Raw genomic sequence first — 27,598 nt, forward strand, 5'->3', positions numbered from 1 at the left:
GCCCCTTTCCATTAAATACCTATATGCACCTCACTCATCATGTTGCCATACTCATTCATTTATAAATTGACTGAGCCTGTTTTGGGGCAACAATGGCAGAGTAGTTAAGATAGAGAGTATACTGGCACTCTCATCATTTTACGCTGCTGCTCAGGGAGCTACAAATCACAGTGATGCAGTTAAAACTCAGTAGTGTTTAAAGTGCTATGAGTACTGAAACTTTTACAGTGCATACTCATCATGTCATTCATGATGTCATCATTCTACTCATCATGTCAGAACAAACAGAAAGAGGATTTCAGTCATCCTTTTAAAGCACAGTAGACTGTATTTTGTTATTGTGCAATAACGCTATGGCTGGGCTAAAAGAATATGTATTATATGGCCTCACGTTTCCATCTAGATGTCTCACTGTTACCTTGAATACCACATGACTAACATTGAAAACATTACCTTATCTTCTTCCAAACCTGTTCTAAATCAGTGACTTCTTCATTTCTTTATTTGCTAGTGATACCATCATTCTCTTGAGTACTGAAGCTCAGAACTTCTAATTTCTTTGTTCCCTTCTCTTTATTATTCTATACGTAGCCAGCTACAAAAAATCTCTTTAGGATCTCGTGAGAAAGACTTATTGCATTAATCCTCCTTCATTTCTATTTTCTATTTATGTTCTCACTTCTACCCTTGTTTAAACTTTGAGTACACATGATTTTAGTGCTTCAGCCTCTTAGCTGGTTTCCATGATTTCGTCTTTTCTCTCCTTCACAGAACCGTAATTGCTTTTTATCATGTGCTTCCCTATATCCTATATTATTATTATTATTAATAAATTTCTGCCTTTTAAGGTCTTCATTAATTCCTTAAAATTTAATACATGCCACTTTGTTCTTTTTTTTAGTGTCACCTATATAATACTGGCTGAAGCAGTGACATTTGATATAGATATTTCCATAATGGATCCTCAATAAAAAGAGGGAGGGGTGGAGTGGTGAACAAGACAAAGTTTCTGTATTTTGGGAACTTATGTGGTAATAAGGAAAACAGATATAAACAAATGTATAAAATACTTTTTTTTAATTAATTAATTAGTTTATTTATTTATTTTTGGCTCCATTGGGTCTTCATTGCTGCCTACAGGCTTTCTCTAGTTGTGGAGAGCAGGGGCTACTGTTCGTTGCGGCGTGCGGGCTTCTCATTGCGGTGGCTTCTCTTGTTATGGAGCACGGGCTCTAGGCGTGCGGGCTTCAGTAGTTGTGGCATGCAGGCTCAGTATTTGTGGCTCGCGGGCTCTAGAACGCAGGCTGAGTAGTTGTGGTGCACGGGCTTAGTTGCTCCACGGCATGTGGGATCTTCCCGGACCAGGGCTCAAACCCGTGTCCCATGCATTGGCAGGCGGATTCTTAACCACTGTGCCACCAGGGAAGTCCCTAAAATACTTTTGATAGTGATAAATACTATGAAAAATAATAAAACAGGATAAAGGGATAGAAATGTGATGTTTTAGATAGGGTGGTTTTCTCTGAGAAGTTGACCTTTGAGTGTAGAGCTGAAGGAGTGAGGTAATATGAAGATCAGAGGGAAGAATATTCCAGAGGGACAAAATATTAAGTGTGAAGGTCCTGAGGTTAGGAATGAGCTTGAGTGGTTCATGCAATAAGGCCAAGGTGGCCAGAGCAGACTGTGGAAGGGAGAGAGTAGGAGAAGGTAAGGCAACAAGTTAGCCAGGGCCCAGATCACACAGGACTTGTAAATCATCGTAGGGCATTTGAATTTAGTTCTGAGTATGGAAGGAAGCCATTAGAGAGTTCTGAGCAGGGGTGTAAAGTTATCTGGTTAATATTACAAGTTTGTTCTGACTCTTGGACAGAGAATAGGCTATCAGGGAGCAAGAGTAAGAACAGAGAGAGCAGTTATAAGGCTATTGCAATGGTCCAGGCTTTATTTGCTTCTCTATAAAGGCACAGGGCTGAAAATGATCCTGGGTAAATTATTTTATCTGATAATAGGCAAAAGACTTCATGTCCTTTCCTGGGTAGAGGAGGATAATCAATAAATTATGATGTTGCTTGGTTACAAACTCCACTGTAAAGCCAGGGATGAGCAAGCAGGAGGGAGTAAAGCAGTCACCTGAAGGACAACATAATCAAATAAAACTCCTACATATTTGAAACTCTGACTAGATTCCATACTTAGAATCTGGATGCAAACTAATAGCTAACATTTGTTAGGTACATGCCAGACACTGTACTAGGCACTCTATATTTGCTATCATGTGTCAGGATACTTTACAAAACCATAGTGCAGAAACAGAATTTCTTTTAAGGTTATTAGGTAGCTCATAAAATCTCAGGTTTGGAAGCTATGTGGCCTGGAACAGTGTACAGCCACCCTACCCAGTTTTGCTCTAGTGAAAACATCACTGACACTGTGACTCACAACCCCAGCTTGTAGGGACAGTGCTTAGGACTGGGTGGGCATCAGAAACTCCACCACTACTGTCTTGAAGAGCTTGGCACTCCACTGTGCTTACCAAAAAATTGACTTTAGGCAGTCTGTGTTATCATATTGCACCCTTGCTGGTTCAATGGAATAAAACAGCCATAGAGCACATCTTCCTCCCAGAGGCATTTGGGGCCAAAAGTAGGAGTGAGGATTGCTGAGCAAGATCTGTCTGAAATTTGTAAGATCTCCACCAAGTGCACGTAAGCCACCATCTCAAAGCAGAGGAATCTGACTAAAACTGCAGTAAAGCTGATACAACTTAAGAACTGTGACCTGACCAAAAAAAAAAAAAAATAGCATGCCTCTTTCTGAAGGTAAATACTTGCTACTTCAGTTCCTAGAGTTCTTCTATACAAAATGTCTAGTATATGTTAAACTATACATACACACACAAGAAAGTGTGAACCACAGCTAAGAGAAAACAATCAATAGGAGCTGGCCCAAAGATGGCCTAAATCTAACTCTGTGTCTGGGTTGGAGTTATCAGAAAGTTGGAGTTATCAGAAAGAGACTTAAACATAACAATGATGAAAATGCTAAATTATCTAGTAGAAAAGGTGGGCTAAATATGTGAAGAGATGAAGGAATTTCAATAGAGACATGGAAAAAAAATTTTTTTAATCAAAAGGATAATGATAAGGACAAAGATACAAGAAGAGAAAACTACAGACTAATATCCGTAAAGAATATAAGCACAAAAATCCTCAACAAAAAACTAGCAAACCAAATCCAACAGCACATTAAAAGGATTATACAGCATGACCAAGTGGGATTTACCTCAGAAATGCAGATGATTCAACATATGAAAATCAGTTGTTGTAATATGCCATACTAATAGAATGAAGGCATAAAAACCACATGATCATCTCAATTGACACAGAAAAGGCATTTGACAAAATTTAACAGCATATCATTTAAAAAAAAAAACAGCAAACTAAGAAAAGTGGGAAAGTCCTTAACGTGATCAAGGTCATTTATTAAAAGCCCACAGCTAATAACATCATACTTAATGGAAAAGACTGAAAGCTTTTCCCCTAAGATCAGGAGCAAGACAAGGATGCTTGCTTTCGCCACTGCTATTCAACATTTGTGCTGGAAGTTCTAGCCAGAGCTGTTAGGCAATAAAAAGAAATAAAAGACATCCAAATTGGAAAGGAAGAGGTAAAGTTATCTCTATTAACAGATGACATGCTCACATACTTTAAAAATCCCAAATAATCCCCAAGAAAGCTGCTAGAGCTAATAAATTAGTTTACGAAGTTTCAGGGTAGGAGATCAACACATACTTACCGATTGTGTTTCTGTGTATCAGTGATCAACAACCCTAAGAGGACATTAAGAAAGCAGTTTTCATTTACAATAGCATCTAAAAGTATTAAATACTTAGGAATTAATTTGACCAAGGAGGTATAAGGACTTGTATGCTGAAAACTGTAAACTATTTCTGAAAGAAATAAAACTAAATGGGAATATATAAAGTGAAAATAAAATCCAAATATACATGAAACAAAAATAAATAGAAAGACATTCCATATTCATGGAGAGGAGACTTAATTAACATTGTTAAGATATCAATACTGCCCAAAGCAGTCTACAGATTTAATGCAATACTTACCCAAATTCCAACAACCCTTTTTGCAGAATGGAAAAGCATATCCTCAAATTCATAATGGGGACTTCCCTGGTGGCGCAGTGGTTAAGAATCTGCCTACCAATGCAGGGAGCAGGGTTTGAGCCCTGGTCCAGGAAGATCCCACGTGCTGCAGAGCAACTAATCCCATGTGCCACAACTACTGAGCCCGTGTGCCACAACTACTGAAGCCTGCACGCCTAGAGCCCATGCTCTGCAACAAGAGAAGCCACTGCAATGAGAAGCCTGCACATCACAACAAAGAGTAGCCACTGCTCGCCACAACTAGAGAAAGCCCGCGCACAGCAACGGAGACCCAACGCAGCCATGAGTAAATAAATAAATAAATAACTTTATTTTAAAAAATATTCATATGGAATTGCAAGGGGCTTCAAATAGCTGAAACAATCCTGAAAAAGAAGAGTAAAGTTGGAGGACCCCCTTTCCCTGACTTGTAACATACTACAAAGCTACAGTATTTTAAACAGTATGATACTGGCATAAAGACAGACCAATGAAATAGAATAGAAAGCCCAGAAATAAGCCCTAACATATATGATCAATTCATTTTTGATAGGGTTCCAAAACCATTCAGTAGGAGAAATGACAGTCTTTTCAACAAATGGTGTTGGGAAAATTAGATATCCCCATGCAAAATAATGTAGTTGGATCCTTACCTTATATTATATACAAAAATTAACTAAATATGGATCAAAGACCTAAAACTATAAAATTCTTAGAAGAAAACATGAGAAAAATCTTCTCAGCGTTGGATTTGGTAATGGTTTCTTAAGTATGACACCTAAAGCACAGGCAACAAAACAAACAAAATAAATTAGATTCCATCAAAATTTTAAAACTTTTGTGCATCAAAGGACACAACCAAGAAAGTGAAAAGACAGCCTGCAGAATGGGAGATAATATTTGCAAATCACATAACTGCAAGGGATTAATATTCAGAATATATAAAGAACTTGTACAACTCAGCATCAAAACTAATATAAATGCACACCCATATGTACTCCCAAAGAATGTTGAATTTTTTTCCTTAAGCAGGCACTTAACTTGGTTGGAGTCAACCTGTAAAACCTGTCTCCCTGTGGTTGGTGGTAGCTCATAATCTTATTTCAGTTATTTTAGCCTTAGGCTGCTTGGATCTGTCCTGTTCTTGAATGGTTTACAGGTCAGCCAAAGGATTGGGCGGAGTCTGTATATATATAAAATTTGGAGCTCCTCCTCTCTGGCTGTCTCTTTTCTGGGATTTGCCTCTTTCTTTCCAGAGGTTGTGACAGACTGTCCTTGGTTCTTCAAGCCCTTCAGACTGTAGATTTCTTTGGTAGTTTTAGTCTCATTGTAAGGCATGGACTGTGGCTTTCCCTCAGGTTAAAAGCCTTAAAAACAGGAAACACACCTTTTGTTATTCTCTTCTTACATGTGTCAGTTTGTTTCCAGTATCTGCTTACTTTGGTGTTCTCTCCATCCTTTCAAGGTGGGTCCAATGGGTGCTACTCAGCCATCAGACTGGACATAGGAGTCTCCCTAAGTGCTTTAGGCTCTGTTTCTTTTAACTGCCTCCTTTCTTGTGGTCGCTGTTTTTACCTTCAGCACCTCCTGGTCATCACCCTTATTAATCCTGTGTAGCCATCTTAACCTCAGCAGTAGTGAAGGGTACCAAAGAAAGTCAAGTAGCCTAGCTTGTTAAGTCAGTTGAAATATTAACTTGGAAACATGCAATAGGATTTTTCAGATCCTTTCTACTAAAAGTGTCACTGATTTTAGCAGCCCGTTAGAGGACCTTCCCACATACCCTCATCTTTAGGTCTGGTCTGGGTGGTTAATGTTGCCTGGAGCACAGAATCAACATTTCTTTTGTATTCTCCACAGCACTCTACCAAGGCTTTTCAAAATTTAGGTTGATCTATATTTTAATCCAGAAAAACTCCTTCATCCCTTTGTAATATATTGCAGCATTTTATAACTCTTAAAATATTTCTGTGATTTAGAGGGCTGTTCACTTATTACTTGTTTTTATTATTATCTTTTTTGAAATAACATTTTATGTATCGGTAGTATATGATACAAATATAATAGACTTACCGTTGTAAGCTTATTGTAAAATGCATGGATAATGAATTGTATTTTTCTGTGTTTGCTCTTCCAAATTAGCTCCTGGGCTATAGTGAAAAGCCGATAAATCTACAGATGTTTATTGGAACAGCAGATGATCGATATTTACGGCCTCATGCATTTTACCAGGTGCATCGGATCACTGGGAAGACAGTTGCTACTGCAAGCCAAGAGATAATAATTGCCAGCACAAAGGTTCTGGAAATTCCACTTCTTCCTGAAAACAATATGTCAGCCAGGTATCTTGAAACATACCCCAAAATGGACTGTTCTTTCTTTTCCTAAAATAACTTTGAAGAAAAGTTCATTTATTTTTATAGTGCAAAAATAAGTCATTGTTCTAAATTAACTGAATAACATTATGTAAATAATTATAGTATATTTGCTAAGGTTGGTACCACATTTCCATAAAGAAAATTGAATTCAGCGAAAGTTTATGACCATGTAGAACCAGCCAAGCATCATGCTAGGTGATAGAGACAAAAGTATATGGACTTTTTTTTCAAGTAGCTCACAGTCTAATAGGGTAGACAGTAAGTAAACAATTGCAGTAAAATTATGATTGTTAAGTTTCCTTGAGGAAAACTTCAGCTCTACTTCCAGGTGTCCCATTTCACCCGTTTCCAAATAAAATGAGGTGGCCAAATTCTGAATGAGAATGCAGTAGAGTTTTGTTCAGGTGGATTAGTTAGGAATATATATAGTACCTGTAACAGAAACCTGAAATGCAGTGGCTTAAACAGCTAGAGGTTTAATTTTTTATTCCATAAAATAAATATACACATAGGCATCTTAGGGCTAGCACAGTGGTTCCATAAGTCATTGGGGCCCCAAGCTCCTTCTGTTTTTTCTTCTCTGCTATTATTAGCATGTGGTTTCCATCCACAAGATTGCCTCATGATCCACAATAGCTACTGGAGCTCTAGCCATCATAACTGTAATCCTGGAAGGAATAGGAAGAACGGGTAAGAAGAAGGGTAAGAGAGAACTTCCATCTGAGTCAGACCTCTTTAAAGAGCTTTTCCCAGAAACTTATCCAACAGCTTTACTACATCTCATTGATCATCCTTGTATATAAGGAAGACCTGGGTATGTTTTTACCTGAGTGCATTGCCACCGCTAACAAGATGGGGGTCTGTTACTAAGAAAAACAGAAAAAAAGAATATTTAGTAGGCAACTATTATTCTGCCACAACCAGGTATGTGAAACTTACAGTGAAGTTTGTTAGAGAAATTGGTTCAAACTATAATATAGGTCTTTCTTAAGATGGCAATGATATCTGTCCCAGGTTATTGCAAGAATAGTCCTATTAAAATCAGATTTCAGTCTCGAGTTCTTCTCTTTTAAATTTATATTTAAATAACTTTTTAGGTAAACTGAATATACCCCTGAGGACATAGTAACTTATGACATAATTGTACTATTATAAAATAAGAATTGCCTCTTATCTACTTATCTCCAGAAAAGACAAGTTAATATTGATTTAAATAAAACCTTATCTTTGCCTGCTTTGTTCAAAGGAACAGTACTCGAGAACTCAACTCCACTAAGTCATTACACGGGCTACAATAGAGTTTTTTCATGGCAGAGGTAGACAGCTAGCTAATAATCTCCACTCTTAAATTTCTGTGTTCTGTAATAATTAAAAAAAGAACTTTGGATTCTCAGCCAATCCTTTGTTCAGGTACTTGAGCAAAACACTTAAGAAAAAATTGAAAAAAAAAAAAAAAGAAAAACATTGACTCAAGACATCCTATTTGACCAATCTTCAAATAAGGTGAGGTAGCCAGCCTCTAAATGAGGATGCAAGAAGGCTTCCTCTCTTTTACTCTAGGATCTTACTCTTTTTTTATTTTTGGCCTCGCCACGTGGCTTGTGGGATCTTAGTTCCCCGACCAGGGATCAAACCTGGGCCCTCGGCAGTGAAAGCACAGAGTCGTAACCACTGGACCACCAGGGAATTCCCTAGGATCGTACTTTTTCATCTAGCATCAAAAGTAATATGAATATACTATTATTCAGCTGCAGAGGGGAATTTGAAACTCAACTTTGAACTATCTTTTTCTAAGAACTCATAAAATTGATTCTTAGGTGACAGTTTGCAGACCATGTTTCCTTTGATTCCTCTGGATAGTTCAAGCAGTAGACTTGAATCAAGTAAATAGAAATCGCCAGAAGCTTATAACTTAATGGACTGTTAAAAAGATTTTATCTCTTAAGTTGGTCATTATTACACACACATACACACAGTCTTTTCAGGTTAAAGGAAGAAAGTTGGTATTTGATGACACAGATTTTGCTTTACCAGACAAGGAGAGACCTACAAAAGCTTTATCATCTTTACTTTTTTAAAAAAATATTTATTTATTTATTTGGCTGCGCAGGGTCTTAGTTGTGGCACGCGGGATATTTGTTGTGGCATGTGTGGCATGCAAACTCTTCGTTGAGGCAGTGGGACTCTTGGTTGTGGCATGTGGGATCTAGTTCCCTGACCAGGGATCAAACCTGGGCCCCTTGCATTGGGAGTGTGGAGTCTTAGCCACTGGACCACAAGGGAGGTCCCTATCATCTTTACTTTTTGCCTCAGCTTCCCAAAAGTTCATGATCAAGCTCAATTATAGTAATTATAGTAATTCATATAACCCTAGATTTGGGATATATTTATCTCCTCTTTCTTCTGTTCAAAAATATTTTCTGTTTCTTTCTTCTTGACCTTATTTGTATTTATGTTGTAAAATGCCTCATATCCTTTTTAAAAATAATGTATAAATCAATAAATTAAAGAAAACAGAGTACGTGAGTTTTTAAGACATTCTCTCAAGAACTTGGGAAAGCCTTACCTACAGAATAGTGTGAACAAATCAGAGCAGTAGGATCTGAACGTATCTTCCTCCTCCTTTTCACGTGGAACAGAGGTGGTAGTCAAGATTCATGTTCCCTTCTCCAACCAGAGCTGGCATATACTGCCTGCCTGGATCAGACCAGAAAGAACAAAGCTGTAAAAATACCATTATTACTAGTAGCAAGCAGCTTAGCCCCCTTACCCCACCCTGCTCTGCCATACACACACCTGAAGCTTCTCTGGCTATCTGTCCACTCTGAACTGTTAGATTGGGGAACAGGAATTCTATAGGAACCAAGGTTTGTGACAACAACATTGTGTGTGTCCAAGAAAGGGTTGAGTAAGGAGCAACTAGGAATTACCCAAATCTAAGAAACCTTTTCTAAGTACCTTAGATAACAGGGCAGCTAATGCTGAATGAGCCTGTTTTATCCCGGAACTAATTACTAGGATAAACTGTAGTGACTGAATGTAATATAGTTTCAGGTAGTGGTAGATTTAAAAATTGCGAATGATAAGACCGTTGTTCAAAATAATTTATGCACAAGTGAGTTGTAGGTATGTATTAAAAAGCTCTAGTGGGGACTTCCCTGGTGGTCCACGCTAGAAGCGTATGACTCCACACTTCCAGTGCAAGGGGCATGGGTTCGATCCCTGGTCAAGGAACTAGGATCCTGCATGCCGCGTGGCATGGCCAAAAAAAAAGAAAAAGGCTCTGTTGTTTAAGGTGGGGAAAGATTGGTAGAAACTCTTCCTTGAGCTTTACTGGTTCTTGATAACCTAGCTTTGTAACATATATTATCCTTCAAAGTGACTTCTCTAGCCTCTGGGCAGTGAGCATTAGAGTTGGAACATTAGAGCATTAGAATGGGTAGATAAAGTAAGAGGATGGATAATAAGGAATGCCATAAGAGAGAGTTAACTTTAACTAGAATGTTTGATTGTTCGTTACCTCTTGCTTTATTCTTCTAATATGTAAATAACAAAGATATGTTATAGGTACTGGTGTTTCCTACCATGATTGTGTGTTAAGCAGCTATACTTAGTAATAAATTTTGAAGATAATGAATGAAATTTTAGACCTTAAATGCCAAAATTTTAATCTTATATGTGCATTTCTTAGAAATGTAAGCCTGGGAATTCCCTGGTGTTCCAGTGGTTAGGACTCTGTGCTTTCACTGCCGAGGGCGCAGGTTCAATCCCTGGTCGGGGAACTAAGATCCTGCAAGCCTCGAGTGTGCCCCCCCCCCCAAAAAAAAAGAAAGAAAGAAATGAAAGCCTGATAGATTGTTTTTATTAATAAATGTATCATATAAAAGTTTAAATGTTATTAATGACTTATTTGTAGTCCTATAAGTTAATCTTTTCTGGCCTAGTTATATTTATAGAATTAAAGTCTTTTACCTTATATTTCACTCATCTAGTTCTGTAACACAAACTGCCCCCCAAATTTAGTGGCTTAAAGTAGTAACTCTATTGTTTTTCATGCTTCTTTTGGTTGGTTGGACTCAGCTGATCCACTCATGTGGTGTTGGCTGGGATCACTCATGCCCCTGAATTCAGCTGGGAGCTCAGCTGGGGTAGCTCAAGTAGAGGATTACATGGGCTTTTCTCTCCAGCATGCTAGTTGGACATTTTCATGGTGGCTCAGGGCTCCAAGAGAACAAAATTGGAAGTTACAGAGCTTCTTAAGTGCTAGGCTTGTAACTTACACAGCATCACTTGGCCACATTCTGTTTGTCAAGGCAGGTCATAAGGCTCACTCTCAAGGAGAGGGGGCATAGTTACTCCACCTCTTAATTGGAGAAGTGGCATGTGAATACAAGAATGGGAGGAATTATTGTCAGCTCTCTTTACAGACAATATGCCACACTTAGCATTACATTTATGTCGTACAAAAACATTTTTAATCCTAAAATTTAAATGGCAGAAAATAGCAATCATATCTTTCTTTTTTGACCTGATTTTAGATAGTGATAGTTCTTCCTGGCAGATTAACAATAACTGTTTCGCTGAGTTGTTTAGAACCACTAATTTCTAGTAAGCAAATAAAATTTGTATATTTTTTTCCCTAGTATTGACTGTGCAGGTATTTTGAAACTCCGCAATTCAGATATAGAACTTCGAAAAGGAGAAACTGATATTGGCAGAAAGAATACTAGAGTACGACTTGTGTTTCGTGTACACATCCCACAGCCCAATGGAAAAGTCCTTTCTCTGCAGACAGCTTCTATACCTGTTGAATGCTGTAAGTGAGCCTGTGATATTTTAAAGTTTCGTTTATAATAGGTTATTTTCTGTTTTGTTTATAATGTAATGTTTGGATAACAGTAAACTGAGGGGGCTTCCCTGGCGGCACAGTGGTTAAGAATCCACCTGCCAATGCAGGGGACACGGGTTCGAGCCCTGGTCCGGGAAGATCCCACATGCTGCGGAGCAACTAAGCCCGCTTGCCACTACTACTGAGCCTGCGCTGTACAGCCTGCGAGCCACAACTACTGAGCCCGTGTGCCACAACTACTGAAGCCGCACGCCTAGAGCCCGTGCTCCGCAACGAGAAGTCACCGCAATGAGAAGCCCGCACATCCCAATGAAGAGTGGCCCCCGCTCGCCACAACTAGAGAAAGCCCATGCGCAACAAAGACCCAACGCAGCCAAAACTAAATGATAATAAATAAAATATTTTTAAAAAAATGTTTCCAAAAAAAAGTAAACTGAGGGCTTCCCTGGTGGCGCAGTGGTTAAGAATCCGCCTGCCAATGCAAGGGACACAGGTTCGAGCCCTGGTCCGGGAAGATCCCACATGCCGCGGAGCAACTAAGCCCGTGTGCCACAACTACTGAAGCCGCGCATCTAGAGTCCGTGCTCCGCAACAAGAGAAGCCACTGCAACCAAGAGTAGCCCCTGCTCGCTGCAACTGGAGAAAGCCTGCATGCAGCAACAAAGACACAACGCAGCCAGAAATGAAAATAAATAAAATTTTTTAAAAAGTAAACTGAAGCCCAGGGTCTGGATAGCTGGTGTGATTTTCTTATATGGAAATAAGCTACGTGTTTAGGTGGAGGAGTACTGATCTTGGAGTTAGAAAGTGGCTTCTCATTATAATTTGACCCTAAGTAGCCTGTGTGGCTATAGACATTCTCTTGACCATAGTTTTCTTACTCATAAATGAGGAAGGTGGGCTTGATGACACCTGAGGACCAAATTATGAAGCTATGATTCTGACATTAAGTGTCATTGATACTTGGTCATCTTTGTTTCATTAAAATGTTGGAAGATGCCTGTCTCTGCAAGCTGACACTTCAGCTGAATAGGGACTTACAGGATTTTGGTTTTTGTTTTTTTTACCGTAAATTTATGTACAACACCAGGTTGAGAAAGTGAATGCTTTTTCCCTGGTTTTTCAGAGCCAAGAAATGAGAAAAGGCCTAAAACCTGATATCTACTCAAGCCCTTGAGAACTGTGGACCTCTGGCAGGTTAGCTGATAGGACTGAAATATTGAGATTGCAATTTAGATTTTTAGAGCACAGACTTAGAAGTGTTCTAATTCCATGTCTTAATTTTGTGTAGGAGGAAACTGAGGCACAAGTATCTCAAGTGCTCCTCCCAGGTTATTTGCTTGTTGGTGTGACAGAGCTGTGGCTAGAACACAGGTTTTCTTAGTACTCTTTTGATTATGTTATATCATTTTATTTCTATTAACCACATGCATTCTTAATTTGGGATCATACCTACTGTATTACTTTTCTATGTCTCCTTTTGCTGTTCACTGGAGTAATACTTTATCATTTTCCAGTCGACTGTGGGAATCACTGAGCAAATCCATGGTAATAGAATCACTGCAGAAGTAATTTTTGTATTAATTTTTAATAGATAATACAGGTACATGGTACAAAATTCAAAAAGAGTAAAAGAGTATAGAGTGAAAAGTAAATTTTCAAGTCAGCTAGTTCCCTTTCTTAGAAACAGCTATCATTGCCACAATCTTTGTTACCCTGCCAGACAAATGCCCATTTAAGCACATATTTCTCTAATTTTTAGCAACATAATTTAAATAATTTAAGTTCATAGAGTAGTTTGAGTTTTTGAGATGAATTTACTCTAAAATTTTTGTTTTCTCTTTTAGTTTATTAAATTATTGTGTGATTATTGTTGAGAGTATAGAAAATGCAAAATGGTACAAAGAGTAGCATTAAAATCTTTTTTGTAATATCACTTCTCTGAGATAGTCACTATTAACCTTTTTTTGGACTTTTTTCCTTTTTTTTTTGGTCTGTGTGTGTGTGCACGTGTGCACGCACACACAATATTTGGTAGTTATAGTGGGCGTTTTCTCATATAGTTAAATATTCTTCAAAAATGCTTTTGGCACATGCATAATATTTTATTATGGCTATGCCACTTGGTGAACACATTTTTGCTGTTACTTTGAATGAACTTGTGATAGCTAGTTTCCACTATAAATATCTAAAACTTGAATTAGTCTTACTCCGTAGGCTAGTCAGTGCTTGTTTTTATGCCCCTTCTTTGTGAGCCATTTAGAACATAAGTAAGGACATAAGTGTTTTCTGAGATCTAGATTTGTGCTTGGTACTTTCTAAGTTGTAGTTCATCCTAAATCCCAGACCCATCTCCTATGAAACATTCTCTTTGAATGGGGCTGGGATCCTAATTCATATACCTTTTGTGTCTTAGTATTAAATAGTTGGAAGAGAGGGAATTCCCTGGTGGTCCAGTGGTAAAGAATCCGCCTTGCAATGCAGGGGACGGGGGTTCAGTCCCTGGTCGGGGAACTAAGATTCCACATGCCGCAGGGCAACTAAACCTGCGTGCCACAACTACTGAGCCTGCACACCTCAACTAGAGCCCGCGTGTCACAAACTACAGAGCCCACGCGCCCTGGAGCCCACGCGCCACAACTAGAGAAGAGAAAACCGACACACCACAACTAGAGAGAAGCCCACGCATGGCAATGAAAGATCCTGCATGCCACAACTAAGACCCAACACAGCTAAAAGTAAATAAAATAAATAAATGTTCAAAAAAAATAAATAGTTGGAAGAGGCATAGTGAACTGGGACTGCATGCTTCATAAAGGCAGTCAAGTTGTTTAAATTTCTTTAAAATGTTGTTATGGCCAAACAAAACACAGCTGACCCTCAAAGCCACCAATTTTCCACCCAAGTAGTAGGACTAAAAGTAGGCCTGTTTCCAAAATGTGAAGAAGAAAGTATAATCCACCCTTTTTGTTTGTTTTAATCCAGAGAGAAAGCTAGTTATTGAGGCATTTGGCAGGAATAAACCCTTAGAGAACCTAAGCAGTCAAAAGAAGTATAATGTATAGCTTGAAACTCAAGCATTTTTTAAAAAGGAAAGAAAAGCCAGAAGTAGGATCTCCAGAAAATACAGCAACTTGAAATCAGTAGATATTAGAAAAAGGCAGCAACAAGGAAAAGTTAATAGTTTACATAATGACTTGTAGGCTTTAAGAAAAATTATGTTCCCATGCCCTGGGAAGGAAGAGTATAGTGCACTAAGAAGTATTTATGTTCATTTTTCAAAATTCTGTATTGAAATGTGTACTTCATGTATGCTTCAGTTATTTAGATGTCCAAAATGTAATCCTGATGCCTCACTGATGATCTAGTTATTTTCTTGATGAAAGGGCTGCTTGGTGTTTGTCCTTTAGAAACTTGTCTTCTTTTAATTGTATGCAATATAATTATGCATCTTCGGATTTAATTTGCTTTTTGTAATTATATTAAATTTATCAATTTTAATGGACAAGTTGTGGGGAAGAAATGTAGTAAGACAAGCTAAAAAGAGAAAAGTGGATGAGGTGAATGTGTTGGAGTCAATATAAGTTGTAGGCATTAATTAATTTCTCTTTATTAGTTTCTCTATAGTTGTAGTCTAAGAAAATTATTTAAAATCACATGACTAATAAATCTATTTTGTTTTCTAAATAGCATAGCTATTTTAGTGGATATTGTTACCATTGCCTTGCATTTTAAAAATCCAGAGTTGCTTCTTTTATAGCTAGACTTTGTCATTTACATATGAAAGAGTGTAAACTAATATTTTGTTTCTTCTCAACTCTTAAAAAAAAAAACAGCCCAGCGGTCTGCTCAAGAACTTCCTCATATTGAGAAGTACAGTATCAACAGTTGTTCTGTAAATGGAGGTCATGAAATGATTGTTACTGGATCTAATTTTCTTCCAGAATCCAAAATCATCTTTCTTGAAAAAGGACAAGGTAAATAATATAAGATCTGAGTTGACTCAGACATAGAAAACAAACTTATGGTTACCAAACGGGATAGGAGGTGGGGAGGGATAAATAGGAGTTTGGGATAAGCAGAGACAAGCTACTATATATACTATATATACTGTATGAACAACACGGTCCTAATGTAGAGCACAGGGAACTATATTCAGTATCTTGTAATAAACTATAATGGAAAAGAATCCGAAAAAGAATAAATAAATATATATATATATACACACAACTGAATCACTTTGCTGTACACCAGAAACTAACATAACGTTATAAATCAACTATACTTCAATAAATAAATAAATGGATAGATAGATAAATAAGATTTGAGTTGATTGAACTCAGACTAAGGGGCAAAAGGTTAAAGTGAATTATTCAGATGTTTCACTGACATTAATCACAAAATAGTTTTCTTAAAGCTATAGGCATCATTTACACAGATTTTACTGTAAACCAAACATTTATTAAATTTTCATATGAATATTAAGTTTTCATTAAGGATGTCTCAAAAGTAAAAGAGGGCTTCCCTGGTGGCACAGTGGTTGAGAGGCCGCCTGCCAATGCAGGGGACACGGGTCCGTACCCTGGTCCGGGAGGATCCCACATGCTGCGGAGCGGCTGCGCCCATGGGCCGTGGCCGCTGGGCCTGCGCGTCAGGAGCCTGTGCTCTGCAGTGGGAGAGGCCACAACAGTGACAGGCCCACGTACCGCAAAAAAAAAACCAGAAAACAAAAACAAAAGTAAAAGAATCCCCCAATATTTCTTCAAGAGAATTGAAAATATAAGTCACACAGAAATTTGGACACAAATGCTTTTAGCAGCATTAATCATAATAGCCAAAAAATGTAAACATCTCAAATACTTATCAACTGATAAATGGATAATCAAAATGTGATATATTCATACAATGGGATATTATTTAGCCATAAAAAAGAATAAAGTACTGATTAATGCTACAACATGGATGACCCTTAAAAACATTTTGCTAGGGACTTCGCTGGTGGTCCAGTGGTTAAGACTCCCCACTCCCAATGCATGGGACCCAGGTTTGATCCCTGGTTAGGGAACTGGATCCCGCATGCTGCAACTAAGAGCCTGCATGCCACAACTAAAAGATCCTGCATGCCTCAACTGAATATCCCACGTTGAGACACGCTGCAACAAAGATCCCATGTGCTGCAACTAAGACCTGGTGCAGCCGAATAAATAAATCAATAAATTTTTTTAACTTATTAAAATTAATTTAAAAAATAAAAACATGAAAAATCTCAAACAACCTAACTTTACACCTCAAGGAACTGGAAGAAATACAAATGAAGCCCAAAGTTAGTAGAAGGAAGGAAATAACAAAAATTACGGCAGAAATAAGTGAAATAGAGACTAAAAAGACAATAGAAAATATAAGTGAAACTAGGAGATGGTTCTTTGAAAAGAGAAACAAAGTTGACAGACTTCTAGCTAGACTCACCAAGAAAAAAAAGAGAGGACTCACATCAAATCAGAAATGAAAGAGGAAGTATTACAGCTGATACCACAGAAATACAAAGGGTCATAAGAGACCACTGTGAACAATCATATGCCAAAAAATTGGACAGCCTAGAAAAAAATGGATAGATTCCTAGAAACATACAACCTACCAAAGACTGAATCATGATGAAATAGAATATCTGAGCAGACCAAATACCAGTAGGGCGATTGAATCAGTAATCAAAACCTCCCAACAGACAAAAGTCCAGGATCAGACAGCTTCACTGATGAATTCTACCAAACATTCAAAGAAGAACTAATACCAAGCCTTCTAAATTTTTCCAAAAAAACAGGAGAGGAGGGAACTATCCAAACTCATTTTTTGAGGCCAGCGTTACCTTGATATCAAAACCATTACAGGCCAATATACCTGATGAACATAGATGCAAAAATCTTCAACAAAATATTAGCAAGCCAAATTCAACAGTACTTTAACAGGATCATATACCATCATCAAGTGGGATTTATTCCAGAGATAGACGGATGGTTTAACATTCGCAAATCAGTCAGCGTGATACACCACATTATCATGATTAAAAAAAGCATTTGACAAAATTCATCATCCATTTATGATTAAAAAACTGTTGGGGGCTTCCCTGGTGGCGCAGTGGTTGGGAGTCCACCTGCCGATGCAGGGGACGCGGGTTCGTGCCCCGGTCTGGGAGGATCCCACATGCCGCGGAGCGGCTGGGCCCATGAGCCATGGCTGCTGAGCCTGCACGTCCGGAGCCAATGGGAGAGGCCACAACAGTGAGAGGCTCGTACCACAAAAAAAAAACAAAACAACTGTTGGGCTTCCTTGGTGGTGCAGTCGTTGAGAATCCGCCTGCCAATGCAGGGGACACGGGTTCAATCCCTGGTCCTGGAAGATCCCACATGCTGCGGAGCAACTAAGCCTTCATGCTGCAACTACTGAAGCCCACGAACCTAGAGCCCATGCTCCGCAACAAGAGAAGCCACCACAGTGAGAAGACAGTGCACCTCAACGAAGAGTAGCCCCTGCTCGCCTCAACTAGAGAAAGCCCACGTGCAGCAACGAAGACCCAACACACCAAAAATAAATTAAATAAATAAATATTTTAAAAAAACCTTAAAAAGCTGTCAACAAAGAGGTTGTAGAAGACATGTACCTTAACATAATAGAGGCTATATGTGACCAGCCCATAGCTAATATCTTAATGGTGAAAAGCTGAAAGCTTTTCCTCTTAAGATCAGGAAGACAAGGATGCCCACTCTTGCCACTTTTATTCAACATAGTATAGGAAGTTCTAGCCAGAAAAGTTAGGCAAGAAAAAGAAATAAAAGGTATTCCAATTGGAAAGGAAGAAGTAAAACTGTCACTGTTTGCAGATGATGTGGTATTATATATAGGAAGCTGTAAATCTCTATCAAAAAAACTGTTAAAACTAATAAATTCAGTTAAGTTGCAGGATATAAAACAAATATACAAAAATATGTTGTATTTCTATATAATAATGTACTATCAGGAAGAGAAATTAAGAAAATATCATTTACAGTTGCATCAAAAAGAATAAAATACCTAGGAATAAATTTAACCAAGAAGGTGAAAGACGTATGTATCAGAAACTACAAGATGTTAATGAAAGAAATTGAAGGAGACACAAATAAATGGAAAGGTATTCTGTGCTCATGGATTGGAAGAATTAATATTGTGAAAATGTCCATATTACCCAAAGCAATCTACAGATTCAGTGTAATCCCTATCAAAGTTCCAATGGAATTTTTCACAGAAATAGAACAATCCTAAAATTTCTGTGGAACTGTAGAAGACCCCAAATAGCCAGAGTAATCTGGAGAAAGAAGAGCAAAGCTGGAGACATCACACTCCCTGATTTCAAACTATATTACAAAGCTATAGTAATTAAATTAGTATGGTATTGGCATCAAAACAGACATATAGATCAATGGAACAGAATAGAGAGCCCAGAAATAAACCTACATGTATATGGTCAATTAATATAAAACAAAGGAGCCAAGAATACATGATGGAGAAAGAACAAGTTTCTTCAATAAGTGGTATTGGGAAAATTAGCCACATGCAAAAGAATGAAAGTGGGCCACTCTCTTAAACCATACACAAAAATTAACTCAAAATGGATTGAAGGCTTGAGTATAAAACCTGAAACCGTAAAACTAGAAAAATGCATAGGTGGTAAGCCATAGCATAGGTCTTGACAATGATTTTTTGAGTCTGACACCAAAAGCAAAAGCCTCAAAAGCAAAAATAAACAAGAGGGACTACATCAAACTAAAAAGCGTCTGCACAACAAAGGAAACCATCAACAAAATGAAAAGGCAACCTACTGAATGAGAGAAAATATTTACAAGTCATATATCTGATAAGGGGCTACTATCCAAAGCATTATAAAGAGCTCATATAGCTCAATAGCAAAAAAGCAAGCAATCCCAATTAAGAAATGGGCAGAAGATCCCAATAGACATTTTTTTCCAAAGAAGATCACAGATGGGCAACAGATATGAAAAGATGCTCTACATTGTTAATCATCAGTGAAATGCACGTCAAAACCATAGAGAGATACCACCTCCCACCTCTTAGAATGGCTGTTATTAAAAAGACTAGAAAAAAACAAGTGTTGGCAAGGATGTGGAGAAAAGGGAATCGTTGCATACTGTTTGTGGGAATGTAAACTGGTGCAATCACTACAAAAAAATATTTTGGAGGTTCCTCAGAAAATTAAAAGTAGAACTACCATATGATCTAGTGGTACACTTCTGGGTATTTATCTGAAAAAAACAGAAACACTTAACTTGGAAAAAACATATACACCCCTGTGTTCATTGCAGCAGTATTTACAGTAGCCAAGACTAGGTTAAGGACCCTGACCTCTGTGCTTTTAGTACATCCAGAATGCACCTTTATTAGTTATTGTAACCACCACATTTCATTATAATGAACTGTTTATATTTGCCTTTCATCCACAAACTGAAGGCAGGGTATCCTATCTCCATTATCTCAGCAACCCAAAGTGCTTGGCATGTTGGGACCCAGCAGATGATTGCTGAACTGAGCTGTAGTTCTGAGCATTTGTCTGTAGTAGTTCTTGTGCACAAGGGTAGCTCTTAGCTATATTGGACTGGAAGGTGATAGTCACAATCTAGACAGCATTTCATTGAGTCTTCTGATATTTTCACAGACCAGATGAAGTCATGCTAGCTGTGAAGATACTTGTATGGGTTAGTCACTGGGTAAATGCCCATGACATAAAAAGAATGCTGGAGTGAGAGCTCTAGTAGCAGGTGGGGCTTTCCCCAGGTAAATAATTCACTTGGGATGAAGAGGCAGAAAATGTGCTGGCCAGATCTTTAGGTGACACAAATCTGGAAAGCCTAGGAAATAGTTCATAAGACCATCAGTATCTAAGAAGATATTGACAAGCCAAGCAATCCTAGAAAATGAAGTCTAGTAGGGGGAAATTAACGTAACAAGGGTTGGGGGTTAAAAAAAAAAGCCAGCTGCATAAGTACACAGTGTGGGAACTTGAGCTTGGCAGTAGGAAATGTGGCAGACAGAGGGACACTGCTGGCCACACACTAAGTATATGAGTCAGCATGGTGTAGCTGCTCCAGAAAACTTTTATTAACAGAGACACAGCATCTCCACAGAATTTGGCAAGAGCCTCAGTCACACTCTATCATTTCTGGATCATTTCTCACCTTTTCTACTCAGTCCTGAGCCTGGTGCATTTGGAGGGAGATGGTCACACTGGAGGAGAATTCAAAGAAGTAACCAGGAAGGCTAAAATATTGTTTAAGGGATAAATGCAGAACTGGGGGTACTAGCCAGCAGAAAAGGAGACACAGGCAAACAGAGCTGCTTTTAAACATCTGAAGTATTGTCTCACAGAAATGCTCAAGATTTTGGGGTGATGGCTACAAGGAATAGTGCTTAGACCAGGGTTGGATACTAGAAGGAGACAGATGTCATCTATCATGAAGATAGATGTAATTTTCTAGCAGCAGTTACTATTCCAAAGATGAAATGGGTTACTTGGTTAGGGAGTGAGTTTCCCATTACTTAAGGCATACAAGCAGAAGTTGACCACCACTTGATAGAGGTGTTTTCAGAAGATTTTAAAACATCACTTAGTAGAATAAACTCTCTGGGCCCTGTGAACTTGGGCAGCCCAAGATCTTTCTCCACATTTTTTCCCCATGGGTACACATTTTATTTTCATAATGGAAGTCAGCGAGATAAAGATTCCTTTTGCCAGTAAATTTGTGATACTAAATACATTCGATTTTGTATGCTTTTTGACTTGAATTCCTTTTAACTGTAAATTGTTTCTGTCAATAGATGGACGACCTCAGTGGGAAGTAGAAGGGAAAATAATCAAAGAAAAATGTCAAGGGGTAAGAAGTTTACTTCTTTAGAAATATGTAAGAAACTTAATGAGAAAATTGGATAATGCTGCTTTATGGTATAGATGAGGAATCTTACCTGTTGAGTAATGGAAAAGTAAATTAGAATTTTTAGAAGTTTGGATGTGAGATACTTTCCTGGTACTAAAATTAAAGTTTAAGAAAGATAAACAGTTGGGTGTCTTTCTTCCCTGTTTTTGTGTATAGGAAAGGAGAAATTAGAAATGAAAGATTATTAGAAGGTTCTTATACTGAAGTTATTGATTTATTTCTCTGAATTCAGTGAAGAGATCAAACAAATTCAGTGAAGAACTTATACAGTGGGCAAAAAATAGGAGGAGGACAAGCCCTCGGGGGGTTGTGTATTTAATACACTACTTCCAGCTCCTTCACATTAAGCCTTCCAGGAATCAGCACTGAAAGTTGTGGTCCCTTCATCCTGGTTGGAATGGAGACAGAATTTTTTCTGGGATAGACAGTACCACTTCCTACAGTGCTCTCCAAAGACCTAGAGAAGTTAGATTAAGGATTGCAGTTGAGGACTTCCCTGGTGGTCCAGTGGTTAAGACTCTACGCTGCCAATGCAGGGGGAGTGGGTTCAGTCGCTGGTCGGGGAACTGAGATCCCCACATGCTGTGCGGCGCGGCCGCAAGATTAAAAAGGATTGCAGTTGATGTGGGGCTAAAAGTTTTCACCCTGCATATGTAAAATTATTCTTAATATAGATGCAGATTTTGTGTATTGCCAGTTTAGAACATTTTGAATATAAAGTTAAAGATAAGGGAGTTCCCTGGTGGTCTAGTGGTTAGGATTCGGTGCTTTCCCTGCCATGGACCAGGCTCAGTCCCTGGTCGGGGAACTGAGATATCCTGCAAGCTGCACAGTGAGCCCCCCCCAAAAAAAAAAAAAATTTAAGATAAGAAATCTAAACTGTAACACAACTTGGGAACTATTAAACTTGATTAAAAATTAGAACAGACTTCCACTTAAGATGTATAGTAATACGTAATATTTATTACAGCAAAATATCTGGCTGTATAGTATGTAAGACTTTTGATTTCTGCTACAACTAGAAACCCAAGTGGGTGAGTGAAAAGCAATTTCTCCCTTAATGGTTTACTTGAAAGAGCTTTTCTCTGTTAAGACTGAAGTATCCATAGAGTAAATCTCCAGATGACTTATATACCAGTTTACTCGCATAATGAGCCTGAATAGTTAAGATTCATGAGACATGTTGAGTTTAGCAGGTGCATTTCATTTTTAGTTCTGAGTGTAACACAATCTTGCTTTCCATGCTCCCTAGGCTCACATTGTCCTTGAAGTTCCTCCATATCATAACCCAGCAGTTACAGCTGCAGTGCAGGTGCACTTTTATCTTTGCAATGGCAAGAGGAAAAAAAGCCAGTCTCAACGTTTTACTTACACACCAGGTACGAGGAGTTGTTGTGATGGTTTACTATAGAGCTTTCTTTCATAATGAATAAAAAGTTTTTCAATGAATCCTGTATTAGAGTGTTTAAAGGTAGGGTCCTTATAATCAATAAAAATCCCAACGCATGCTTAATCTGTAAAGTTTGTATTGACTTTAAATATTAGATCTGATAGCAATTGTTATTTTGTAGTCACTTATTATAAGGAAATTAAAAGATTGTATCAATAGATTTGAAGTCTGTTTTTCAGGAGTTATCAAAAATCACCAGCACTGTTGGAATAGTAGGTGTTTGTGAATATGTGTGAACTTTCCTTGTGCCCTTCCAGTGCCCTTAGCACTGCAGAAAGGCAGTGTGCCTGTTTCATAGTGTCTTCATCTCAACCATTCCCAATCAAAATGGAAAATCTCTCATTAAATTTTCATTTGGCAAGCAGCAACTGTAGCATATATTGGCTTTGGGGGAATATAACATTGATGGCAGAATTCCTGATTTTATAGAGACACCATAACAAAGGAGGCTTTCACACCTTTTTCTGCAGCAGTTCAAGTGCTGTAATTTTCCAGATCTGGATTGTGACACATGAATATTATATGCAGTAATTCACGCTGATGTTTACATACTTAGAGAACAGACATTTATAGAGGTCTTCTCTGTGTTAGGTGCTGCATTTGTCACCAGAACATATAATGATAAAAAAATCATAGTGAACCTTATTCTTCAAAACTTGTTGTAAAAACTTTTAAATGGTTTATAGTAAATGAAAAGAACAAACACATGAATTTGAGAGGGTATTGGTTATTAGTCATTCATTTGTCATCATATTATTTAAAGCCTGGCTGTATTTCATTTAGAGCCTCTGAAGGCCACTTATATTCCAGAATCTGAAAATTATTATTACTTGATCTTGTTAATATATTACTTGGTAATAAAATATTTCAGATAATTTTCAAATAGAATACAAACCTTTGAAAACAAAAGATTTTGATTAGCCATTTCATTTACTCATTAATTCAATAAGTGTTTAAGGGTGCACACTAGTTGGGTAAAACCTCTCTTAGCTTCTCTCATGGAGCTTATAATCTAGTGGAACAAATAGAAGCTAATAAACCTCTAAATAAATAAATTACTTACAAATTTGTAATTAGAAACAGAGGTAAGGAATGTTAAGGAAAGGGAAACAGTGCTGTGGGTGAAAATAACAGAGGGACCCTTGTCTAGGCTAACTGGTTGTGAAAAGACTTCTATGAGGAGTTGAGAACTAGAAAGTAATAGTAATAGTTTATAATTATGTAACATTTACTATGTTTTAGTACTGTTCTAAGACCTTTCTGTATTCGTTTAATCCTCTTAATAAACCTATGGGGGGCTTCCGTGGTGGCGCAGTGGTTGAGAGTCCGCCTGCCGATGCAGGGGACGCGGGTTCATGCCCTGGTGCGGGAAGATCCCACATGCCGCAGAGCAGCTGGGCCCGTGAGCCATGGCCGCTGAGCCTGCGCGTCCGGAGCTTGTGCTCCGCAACAGGAGAGGCCACAACAGTGAGAGGCCCGCGTACCGCAAACAAACAAACAAACAAAACAAACCTATGGGATAGGTTATTGTCTTATTTCACAAATGAGGAGACTGAGTGGCTAAGTAATGTGCCCAAGGTCTCCTAGAGCCAAACATCATACATAGGCAGTCTGGTTCCAGAGTCTGGGCTCATAATGTATCCTAGACTACATCTGTTTATTCATTTATTTAGTAAACATATAAAGCATTTAGTGCGTGCTGGGTGCTATTCTCAGCAGTTTATACATAATAACTCATTTATCCTCCCATAACCCTATAAGGTAGGTAGTGTTGCCCTTCCCATCTGGCAAGTGAGTGAACTGAGATCACACAGCTAATAAAGGCAGAGGTGAGATTTTAATCCAGGCAGTGTGGCTGTACAGTCTATACTGTTAATTATTGTTAGATAAAGTGTGGGAGAACATTCCACATAAAGGCAGTAGCATATGCAAAGGCCTTATGGTTGGTTGGATCATAGAGTATTAAAAGAGTTGTAAGAAGTGAGTTTTAATAGGGAGGTGACGTGATCAGATTTGTAATTCAAAAATAATTTTTCCCATATTTCTAATGTCACTTTAAAAGATGTCATTGACCAGTTTAGTCTTTTCTCAACTTACTAACTGTGGAGGGTGAGATTTATATGGGAGAGGCCCAAGAAGGTTAAAAAGGTGATTCAGACAGCTAGAGTATTTTGAGTATACAGAGGAGAGAGCATCAGTGATGATAAAGAATATCAGGTTTCTGGGAAGGTTGGGAGAGGATAGGATTTAAAATATGCAAATTGGAGTGGACCTTAAATGGGAGAAGGAACAAGAGGGAAGGTAAAGGAGATGAACAAGATGGATATACATAAGGAAGGTTTACAGATTTAGTAATGGAGAGTTTAGGGAGTTTCCATATGGTAGCTTCAATTTTGTTTCTGTAAAGAATGACGTGAAGTCTCCTATTGTGAGCAGAGAGAGGGGAATGTCGGCGATTTGGCAGTTTAACAGTGTGGAGAAGTTTGAAAAAGTTGTTGTAAAGGCGGAAAAGTAAGTTACCACAGACATGTAATAGGATTCTAGGCATGATCAAAGGACACCTTTGATGTTGATATTGGTTAATTTATGGATACTAATTAGCTCTGCTATGTAACTTTCTTAAGCAGCACTCAGATTCTTCAGGGCAGGTGGTAAAATATGGATAGTAGAGCTCTTCCAGGGTGAGAGTTACTAAAGACAACAGGGTCCAAGAATGTTAGAAAATTCTTTTGAGATGAGGAACTATAGAATCTAACTTGAATAAGAAGGGAGAGAGCTTCTAGAATTGGGGTAAAAAAAACAATAGGGTCAGCATGTTAGAGGTGTTGATTACTACCGTCATAGTGGTGGTAATAGGCAAACAGAAAGGAGCAAATATAATGCCTTTACATTATCAGCTCTTGAATTGAGAGGACAATATAAAGGCAGAGTCCTAGAGGGCATTACATGTAAGAATGGAAATCAGTGGGGCTCCAGAGTGCAGGGAGATATTGGATTGGACTGGAGCTGTCATAACTGGCTTTGTGGTTGACAGAATACAAATCAGGTGGCAGACACTAACGAAGGAAGAGTGGACACACAGGAGTGTTTGGACAGTCCTTATTCTGGTTGATTACTGCCTTTTGTCTGTAACATTTGGCTTTTTTCACTTTTTTTCTGCAGTGAAATTTTGAATAAAGTTTTTACAAAGGCAAATACATAACTGTGAATTTTTTTAAAAGACAAGTTGAAAAAAATTTTTTAAAACACCCATATTCTCTTCCACTGTCATTATCTCCTTTTAGATCCTTTTGATCCATATATAGATACATCCTTTTAAAAATAGAAATGGGGGTTTCCCTGGTGGCGCAGTGGTTGAGAGTCCGCCTGCCGACGCAGGGGACACGGGTTCGTGCCCCGGTACGGGAGGATCCCACATGCCGTGGAGTGGCTGGGCCTGTGAGCCATGGCCACTGAGCCTGCGCATCTGGAGCCTGTGCTCCGCAACGGGAGAGGCCACAACAGTGAGAGGCCCGTGTACCACAAAAAAAAAAAAAAAAAAAAGAAAAAGAAAAATAGAAATGGGACCATGCTATATTATATATACTAATTTTGTAACCTGAACATTTTTATTTTTCCTTATCAGCAGATAGAGTTTAACAGAATTTTGATAGCTTTTTAGTATTCTACTGTATGACCCTTTGTTATTTTAGAATTATTGTGTTTGTCTTTTTAATTTTATGAATTCTTTATATTAGAGATTTTAGCCATTTGTTTATGTTGGGGCAATAATTCCTTTTTAAATTTTATAAAAGTTTTAGATATTCGTAAGTTGCATGTTTTTTATTAAAGGATTTGTTAATTTGTTTCCTTTTTGGCAACCCCCTAGCAATAGGGATCTGACCAATATCAATATCCAATGGAGGAATAATCATTAGCTGCAAGTGGCTGATTAAAAAAATTTTTTTTTAAATTAGGGATTGTGTTTAGTATTATTTGTCCCACAATCCATTTACTTTGTAGAATGAAGACAGTTAGCAGCATATGTGTATGATTCACAAATTACCCTTACCGCAGATGGTAATAGAGCACACAGCCCTTCCTTAGTGGTGCTGTCTGAACTTCTGCCCAGCTTCTAGCTTCAGAACTTCCAATGTGGGAGACTCTACCCCCACCCTAGAGGAAATGTGTCTCCCTCTGAAGCCCAGCAGAAGTTATTTGTACTTGGGGGTACCATCTGAACTCTGGTTTTTGGCATCATGGGGATTTTTCAGAGCAGCATTGGCGCCAAACTCTTATGTATAATATTTTGCCTGTGGAAGGGTATATTCTGTGTTCCAAATAGTTGACTGACTTTTGTATTGTGGTTGTTTTGATTGGGAGAAAAAGCATGCCTTACAGTCAGGAGATCAGATCTCAGCTCTGCCACAGACTGTACCTACTGATTAACCTCTATAAAATGAGGATATAATACTAAAGCAGTGGTTTTCAAATTGCTTAGGTTGTTTATTCTTCAAATAAAATCTTATGCAAAAAGCCAGTATATGAAAAAGGATGAAAGCCAGCTTGGGTGCTCTCTTTGCACTGGAAAAGGAAATCCAGAGCTCTTTCTCTTTACATCCTGTTCTTCTACATCCACCACTTCAAGAAGAGTGTGAGGCTTCTCATGGTTTGAAAACCACTAGACCAGTTGATTTTTTTTTTTTTTTCTGGATGCCTCTGTTCATCAACATTCTAAGTTTGAGAATTAGCATGTATAATACAAAAGGTAGAGTTATTCTGTTTCTAAAACTCATCTCATTGTAG

General features: G+C 38.1%; 1 protein-coding gene across 1 annotated transcript in view; it reads left to right on the plus strand.

The window, feature by feature from the left end:
- The window catches only part of NFATC3 (nuclear factor of activated T cells 3), a 133,848-nt gene that overhangs the window by 73,477 nt on the left and 32,773 nt on the right, over positions 1–27,598 (plus strand). Inside the window, 5 exon segments of the mRNA XM_022583405.2 lie at positions 6,302–6,501; positions 11,181–11,353; positions 15,223–15,363; positions 21,248–21,303; positions 22,616–22,742. Coding sequence (XP_022439113.2) covers positions 6,302–6,501; positions 11,181–11,353; positions 15,223–15,363; positions 21,248–21,303; positions 22,616–22,742 — 697 coding nt within the window.

The sequence above is a fragment of the Delphinapterus leucas genome, chromosome 20 (genome assembly GCF_059928025.1).
Source record: "Delphinapterus leucas isolate spDelLeu-1000000601 "Yukka" chromosome 20, BTC_Dleu_Yukka2, whole genome shotgun sequence".
Taxonomy (NCBI): domain Eukaryota; kingdom Metazoa; phylum Chordata; class Mammalia; order Artiodactyla; family Monodontidae; genus Delphinapterus; species Delphinapterus leucas.